This window comes from Rousettus aegyptiacus, unplaced genomic scaffold (genome assembly GCF_014176215.1).
Source record: "Rousettus aegyptiacus isolate mRouAeg1 unplaced genomic scaffold, mRouAeg1.p scaffold_m13_p_2, whole genome shotgun sequence".
NCBI lineage: Eukaryota > Metazoa > Chordata > Mammalia > Chiroptera > Pteropodidae > Rousettus > Rousettus aegyptiacus.
In genome coordinates, this window is record NW_023416295.1 from 129189010 (window position 1) to 129197217 (window position 8208).

Here is an 8208-nt window from a genome sequence, read left to right on the forward strand (position 1 = left end):
GATTGAGTGTGAAGTTCCTGCTGCAATTAAATCATATACTTCATTCAGAGATGAGTCTATCCCCACTCTAAAAACAGGTAGAATCAACACTAAGGGAAGAACCAATTTGGCCACCTGTGCTGGTTGACAGCAGCCTGCTCCTGTCCCCCACATCCCAGAAAATAGATGAGGATCCAGAGAAGGATGAGGCAGGGGAGCCTGACTCCAGAGCAGGGAGGAAGCAGCTTACTAGGCTCCCACCAAGAACTCGAATTCTCCCTTTGCCTGCCGACCACCGTTACCTTCCATCTACTTGGGCAAGGTGTTACCTAGAACTCTGCCTACATGTGGCTTCCAGGTTCTTACTAACGTTGCTTTCATTCTCTTTCACTTCACCCGCTCACCGCACACACACATACACACATAAGCTGCACTCATGTTCTAGTCCTTGAAGCTTCTTGAGGGTGCTTGAATATACCAAGTTTCTTCAGACTTCTATTATAAAAATGATATTAGCTCATCTTCTTTGAGAACTTATGTACAGGCACTGCTAAGGACTTTACATTAATTATCTCATGTAGTCCTCATGACACTGTGAGGTAGGTACTATTTTCATCCCCAGTTTACATCTGTGGAAAATGAGTTAATTTTCATGTAGGCACAGGGGAGCCTGGTTATGAGCCTGAACACTTTGTCTCTACAATCCATGCTCTTAACCAGGAGTTGGAAAACTTTTCCTTTAAAGGGCCAAATAGCAAATCTTTTAGTCTTTGTGAGCCACACACTCTATTACAACTACCCAACTCTGCCATCACAGTGTGAAAGCAGCAATGGACATTGGACATTGACATGGACATCACATTGGGCAAATGCATGCTGCTTCCACCTTAGTTGCCAAACGTTCCTGCCCCTCCTGGCATCATCTATGCCAAGCCTAAAGCTTCCATCCCAAGAGAGTAACATGGATCAGAAAACAGTGCCATGGGAAGGAACGCTTCTTTCTCAGAACTGGGTGGCAGCCCATTTCTTGGTCATCCATTGTGCAACCAGGGTGGAGGGAGGGGAGCTGCTTCCGTTGTCTTGAGAAGGTATCTCTTCCCAGCCAGACGCTGTGTTAGCACCTCCTTTGGGCAGGAAATGCCCTTCCCTCCTGGGTGTTGTGCCCCCCAAAACATTGGAGAGATGGGACTACTTGTAAAATGGTATCAGGTGCTTGCTTCAGGACATCTCAATGCAGGAGTTTGTCTTTCCTCCTCTAGTTACCCACTTAACCAGATGTTCTCACAGAACAACATGCCTGCATTTGCTCTCCATGTTCCTCGTGCTCAGTACTTAATGTGTGGACGGCAAAACACAAACCTCACTCCCCTTTACACCGAACACCACACTCATTTGACAGCCTTCTCTTCTCTGAGATGTGCAGAAATTTAGATTTCAAGTGCTGAGATTAGAAATGTAAATTTGGAATTTACTTGTGACATCACCACACTTGTAAGGGCACATTTTTATGATTCACTGCTTCATACGTCCCTCCGCATTCTGCACATCCCATTAAGATGTCTGACTCTTGATTCTAAAGAAATGTAGAAATTTGAGGAAACCAAAATTCGGTGCATTCCTTATTGATTTTTGTCCTATGCATTTTCAATCCTTTAAGTTAAGCGCTAAGTGAAATTCCAAAACAGCAGAGAAAAGAAGTCTATAAATTCCAGTTGGAAAGAAAAAATTACGTGATAATCAGTTCAATGGAAAAAAACACACTTTGGGAAGGGAGGTGCTGGCGTGGAGGGAAACACTATGCAGAAGTCGGGTCTCCAGACAGCGTGGTCTTAGGTGAGGTCTCCTCTCTTCTCAGGAAACTACTAATTGGGCAGCTTATCAGACAGGACAGGGAACAAATGTTGTTCTTACACATAAAAAACAAACAAACAAACAAAAACTTTTTTGTCCTTGCTGTTTAAGGGAAGATTATGTCCCCAAAGTAGCCCCCCCTTACCATGGCCAGGCCACCAGGAACAACATCCAAGAGCTCCTAGGGACAGGTTCACACATGGTGGAAAAAAACACTGCAGGCCACTTCTTGCTCAGGGCACTGAGTAAATGCCTGTAAGTCCTCAGAGACCGTCCCACCCTGATGGGAAGGGTGGTGCTGGTGGAGTAGAAAACCTGTGTGGGAAGGGGACACTCAGAAGAGTGTCTGAGTAAGCAGAAAGAAAAGACAATTATCACAGATCAGTGCCTTGTCTCCTTTGTTTGAGAACATGACTAATTCATGACTTCAGTGAATTTATATCCAGCCTTATTGTGTTGGGATCAAGTCAAGGCTGGAAGGCAGGAGAATTTCTCCCTGACGAAAGAAATCCAAAAATGCAATCTTCATATTTCATACCTTTCTAGATGCTGGGGGGGTGATCTCACTATTTGTAAAGCCCAGCCCTTCCCAATCTGCAAGCTCACCTTCCAGGACTGTGCCCAGCCCATTTTCACTACATATAAACTGCTGCGGGAAGCTCATCTCCCACATCTGCTCCTCTCAGCTCTACCCTCCAGCCTCTCACGCCTTCTCCAGCCTTCGCATCTTCAGGAACCATGTCTAGCAAATCCACCGTGAGGACCCAGAGCAGCAGCCGCCGTGGCTTCAGCGCCAGCTCAGCCCGAGTCCCTGGGGTCTCCCGCTCTGGCTTCAGCTGCGTCTCCGTGTCCCGCTCGAGGGGCAGTGGCGGCCTCGGTGGAGTGTGTGGAGGAGCTGGCTTTGGCAGCCGCAGCCTCTATGGCCTGGGGGGCTCCAAGAGGATCTCCATCGGAGGGGGCAGCTGTGCCATCGGTGGAGGATATGGCGGCAGAGTCGGAGGGGCCTTTGGCTACGGAGCTGGAGCCGGGAGCGGATTTGGGTTCGGCGGTGCAGCCTCTAGCGGCTTTGGGCTCGGCGGCGGAGCTGGCTTTGCTGGTGGCTATGGGGGCTCTGGCTTCCCTGTGTGCCCCCCCGGAGGCATCCAAGAGGTCACGATCAACCAGAATCTCCTCACTCCTCTGAACCTGCAAATCGACCCCACCATCCAGCGGGTGCGGACTGAGGAGCGCGAGCAGATCAAGACCCTCAACAACAAGTTCGCCTCCTTCATCGACAAGGTGAGTCGGGAGAAGCCGCCTCCCCTGGGATTTTTGAGTCCCCAGACTAGAGAACCCACTGATATCCTACCAGGGGGAGAATGAGCAGAGGGAGACAGACACAGACTGGCTCCCCACTGGGATGCCAGGTTGGCTCCATGTTGCCCACAGACGGCGGTGATGGAAATCTTGTAGAACTACTGCATTTACTAAATGTTCCTCATTCCTCCTGCCTAGGAAGACTTTTCAACTTTTGATAAGCCTAAAGGAAAGAAAAATAGGCAATGAGAAAGTGGAATGGGTTAGCTTTACCATCTGAGGAATCGAAGAGCTAAAAAAAAATTCCAGTAGAAAACTGCTCTGGGCTCTGGGCTCTGGGCAAGAGGGAAAAAAGTAAAAGAAAAAAGAGAAAAGAAAAGGATTCCTGTTGGATTAAAGAAAAAGACTCAGAACACATTTCCATTGAAATACTAAGTTTGTGGAACCAGATAGGGCCCAATAAGAAAGTCCGTTTTAGAGGAGACTGCTGCACTAACTGGAAAGTGAGATTAGAATCCAACCATTAATAAGAGTGAAATTTAATCATTCAATTCTAGATATTTGACGTTCTTTTGCCTGAGGTACTATCTAAAAGAAAAAGGCTTAGTGTAATATATCAGAAAAATACTGTTTTGAACCAGATTAGGGACTGTGCTTGTCAAGAGAAAGAAAAGAAACGTTGAAAGTCACTGATAGCCTTCAAAACATAGAGGGTGAGCACCTCAAGGCCCATGGGGAAACTTAACCAGTAAAATCTGTGGGGTGTGAAGGACAACACTTTGGGGGGCAAGGCTGCCGGCCTGAGGCTCTACACATGCTCTGTGGTAGCCCAGCATCATGGTGACCAAGCATGCTCGGGGACCTGACAACTCAAATCTCCTCCTTCCTTCCTTCCTTCATCCAGGTGCGGTTCCTGGAGCAGCAGAACAAGGTCCTGGACACCAAGTGGACCCTGCTGCAGGAGCAGGGCACCAAGACCGTGAGGCAGAACCTGGAGCCTTTGTTCGAGCAGTACATCAGCAACCTCAGGAGACAGCTGGACAGTATCGTCGGAGAGAGAGGACGCCTGGACTCGGAGCTCAGGGGCATGCAGGACATGGTGGAGGACTTCAAGAACAAGTGAGTGAAAAGACAAATGGGCTCGGTTTCCTGAAGCACACACCTCAAGAGCAGATGTGAGCATGATTTGCTAGTAAAAAGTATCCCAGAAAATGAAAATCACGATTGTTGCCTGAAAACAAACCCCAAAGAATAGAAAAAGGCCATATGGGCCCAGGAGAGAGGAAAGAAGAAAACAACCTAGGGACTACAAAATTTGTCCTGTAGGCTATCTGGCAGGAAAGCTCAATGTGGCATATCCATTATACAAAGAGCGGGTCCCAGGCTGCCTTTTCTGGATCGTCTTCACCGCTGACTCAATGACATCTTATCTCTTTCTCATTCTAGATATGAAGATGAAATCAACAAGCGCACCACAGCAGAGAATGAATTTGTGACTCTGAAGAAGGTGAGTTGAGTAAGATCAGGGGTGGAAGTAAGATCTTTGTAGAAGGAGATGACTCTGTGTCTCTTCCCACATCTGAGAAGACAATAGGTGGGCAGGTTAGAAGATGGGCAGATGGGAAGAAGGGCTCAGCTCACTCCACGTTGTTGGCTTATTTCCCAGGATGTGGATGCTGCCTACATGAATAAGGTTGAACTACAAGCCAAGGTCGATGCTCTCATGGATGAGATCAACTTCACGAGAGCCTTCTATGAGGCAGTAAGCATATCCGCCTCCCTTGTATTTGCTCTAATGTGGTTCTGTGACGGGTGGATGGTCTCAGGGCTGGGAACTCTGTAAATGTCACAGAAGGAGATCTGACAGTCATACGTTCTGCAGGAGCTGGCTCAGATGCAAACCCACATCTCAGACACTTCTGTGGTCCTCTCCATGGACAACAACCGCAACCTGGACCTGGACAGCATCATCGCCGAGGTCAAAGCTCAATATGAGGAGATCGCTCAGAGGAGCCGGGCTGAGGCCGAGTCCTGGTACCAGACCAAGGTGGGCATGGTGTGCAGTGGCTGAGGTGTTCCTGAAGACCAGCAAGGCCACAGTCTTCACTGGGCAATCCACTTCGAGGGAGCTGGGTCCTCTCACAGAATGTGTTCCCTACACTGATAGACTAGACAATCACAGAATTCATGTGCAAGTCTAGTCAGTCAAAGGAACCCAATGTGAGAGGAATGCTGACGTAGAAGAGAACCTAGTGAGTGTTGCTTTAACTTCACCCTGGTTCTGGCTCATAGAAACATAGTGCAGAGCATTGCTGGTTCTGAAGAAAACTGGACAGTCAGTGGTCCCACCATAACGAGAATGGTCTGAGGTCAATGTATAGTATTCAATGACCTTGCAACATCAATGTTTCCTAAAATATCTTGTGGGGAAGCCATTAGGTTCAAGTTTACTAAATGCCTGATTGAGAGTGAATGGCGCCGTTAGCACGTGAAAGCCCACATACCTCACCTTCTTTCTCTCTGGACTACAGTATGAGGAGCTGCAGATCACCGCCGGAAGACATGGGGACGACCTGCGCAACACCAAGCAGGAGATTGCTGAGATCAACCGCATGATCCAGAGGCTGAGATCTGAGATTGACCACGTCAAGAAGCAGGTACGGTGGGGTCTATGCAGGGAAAAGCATCATTCCCTTGCCAGACCACCTGGCCATCCTCAACCATCATTTGGGTAATTTGTGCGAATTGAGGCAACAGCAAGACGAGCAGAACATGCAGTTGCTACCTTAGTGAGTTCTCACAGGTGCGAGAGATGGGTCCCACCTGAGAGCATGAGACAAAAATGTGGGGCGGGGGAGCCTTCCCCGGTCCAATCTGTGAACTCATAGTCTAGGGGCTCGAGATTATATGGGAAGAACAGTTGATTTGGGCATAAAAGAAACAAGTTGAGAAAGCAAAGTCAGGCCAGAGAGTGTGAGGAAGTTTGCTGCAATCTGCTAGAGATTCAGCCATGAAAAAAAGACAGTCGAGCCAAGATACAGGACAAAGACCAGTGTCACCCACAAATGTGAGGTGGAGGACAGTCATCACCTTACTGAGAATGTTTTCAGTTTTATATAAGTCAGTGTGGCAGTCACATGAGATTATCACATACTGTAAAGATTCAAAACAAGCCCGTGGGTGCATTTGTCTCTTCGTCCTCCGTAGTGTCGTCCAGCAGACAGTCCCTACAGCCTCACACGAGGTGACTAACACATGGAACACAGGATTTCTCAAGTGGCTTCCAGAGTAGATAGGGTTTGCAGAATGCATGATGACTGGACAAAAAGAGTCATGGAGCCCTTCCCACACCATCTGGGCTCTGGAACTCTTCCTCACCAGAAACGGAGGACCACGGTTAGTCTCCTCAGGACGAGTGGATTACAAGCTCTTCTGCCTATCTCCCCTTCTAGTGCGCCAACCTGCAGGCCGCCATTGCCGACGCTGAACAGCGTGGGGAGCTGGCCCTCAAGGACGCCAAGAACAAGCTGGCTGACCTGGAGGACGCCCTGCAGAAGGCCAAGCAGGACATGGCCAGGCTGCTGAAGGAGTACCAGGAGCTGATGAATGTCAAGCTGGCCCTGGACGTGGAGATCGCCACCTACCGCAAGCTGCTGGAGGGCGAGGAGTGCCGGTGAGTACTCACAACCCCCTCAAACATCTGGCTGCTTCTCCATAACGTCCAGCCAATGAGCACAAGTTTAGGGTCCTCGAGTCATGGCCATGATTGTTACTCGGAGAGAACCTTTGAAAAGTCACTTTCCCCATGGGCTGGCCTCACATGGAGGCTTCCTCCGCTGGGCCCATAGTGGCTCTCTGAGATCTCATGGTCAACTGTGTTTCCTCCTTCCTAGGCTGAGTGGGGAAGGCGTTGGACCAGTCAACATCTGTAAGTATCTTTGCTTGTCTCCTCGCCTTGCCCTTGTTCTCTTCTGACTGGACGCGGGCCGGCAGAATGAGCTCACCATGTGTTGTGCGTCCTTGTTCTTCTCCCCTCCACAGCCGTGGTGCAGTCCACCGTCTCCAGTGGCTATGGCAGTGCCAGCGGTGTCGGCAGTGGCCTGAGCTTGGGCGGAGGCAGCAGCCTGGGCCTGGGCGGAGGCAGCAGTTACAGCCTTGGAGGTGGCTTCAGTTCTGGCAGTGGCAGAGGCATTGGAAGTGGCCTCAGCTCTGCTGGGGGCAGCAGTTCCACCATCAAATACACCACCACCTCATCCTCCAGCAGGAAGAGCTACAGGCACTGAAGTCCTCCGACTGGCACTCGGTTCCACATTGTCTCAGGCCCCCTGTCCAGCTGCATGGCCTTCTCTTCAAGTTCCTTCTTTTCTCTGCGTCCTACTTCTCTTAGTCTTTGAGGTAGAACTGAAGTTGCTGAGTGCCCTCATTTCTCCTCTCTGCCCTTACCTGCTCCACCTGAGCTTCCATTGCTCTCCATCAGAAAGTCACTGTGTGTGTCCTACTCCAGAACAGGGCAACTTCCCCTTGCTGTCCATTGGTCCAGGAATATCCCACCTTCCAAGTGTGGGTTCCTCCTTTGCAGTGGCCATGAAAACACAAGTGACTAGTTCTACAATGTACAGAGTCTGTATCCTTGCTATGTTTCCTCTGCTCTTTGCTCACTTGTAATTGCTAAATAAAGCAGATTTATAATAGAATGCATAGTTTCCTATTGCCTTTGTTTGTCACCAATGGTTTTAATGCTCTTTCATCTGACAAACTGCTTTTCATGAGTTAAGGAGACTTCCAATACCCATGTGTTTTACTCCCCTCCTTTAGAGAACTTCAGTAAATAGCAGTTTGGCGCCCTCATGTTCAGGATTCCTCCCAGATAGATTGCATCCAAATGTTTCGCAGGGGGAGATGTAGGGATCTGGTCTGCCATCATGTTAAGTCTGTTTTACTGCCCAAATCAGGTATTAGCAGCTTAATCTTTCTGAATTGGTGTCTAAGACTCCACCACCTCCTGCCCCAGTGGTCACCCATAATATCCAGAGAAAGATATTATTGTCCAATTAGAGCAAAAGGACATTGACGAGAGAATAA

At 49.0% G+C, this 8208-nt stretch overlaps 1 protein-coding gene across 1 annotated transcript; it reads left to right on the plus strand.

Moving 5' to 3' along the window:
• The first annotated feature begins 2509 nt into the window (after positions 1 to 2509).
• On the plus strand, positions 2510 to 7714 carry LOC118613669 (keratin, type II cytoskeletal 6A-like). Its single transcript, XM_036236670.1, has 9 exons — positions 2510 to 3108; positions 4031 to 4245; positions 4573 to 4633; positions 4793 to 4888; positions 5009 to 5173; positions 5658 to 5783; positions 6579 to 6799; positions 7020 to 7054; positions 7168 to 7714. Exons 1-9 carry the CDS (start codon positions 2569 to 2571, stop codon positions 7407 to 7409), a joined length of 1701 nt encoding a protein of 566 aa, XP_036092563.1. The 5' UTR covers positions 2510 to 2568; the 3' UTR covers positions 7410 to 7714.
• The last annotated feature ends 494 nt before the right edge of the window (positions 7715 to 8208 follow it).

What these genes read in the sequence shown, in the direction of transcription:
- LOC118613669 (XM_036236670.1), top strand. Translation starts at nt 2,569, where the DNA reads ATGTCTAGCAAATCCACCGTGAGGACCCAGAGCAGCAGCCGCCGTGGC. An exon ending in AATTTGTGACTCTGAAGAAG is followed by an intron (nt 4,634 to 4,792) that starts GTGAGTTGAGTA and finishes CTTATTTCCCAG; the next exon opens with GATGTGGATGCTGCCTACAT. An exon ending in CGTTGGACCAGTCAACATCT is followed by an intron (nt 7,055 to 7,167) that starts GTAAGTATCTTT and finishes TCCCCTCCACAG; the next exon opens with CCGTGGTGCAGTCCACCGTC.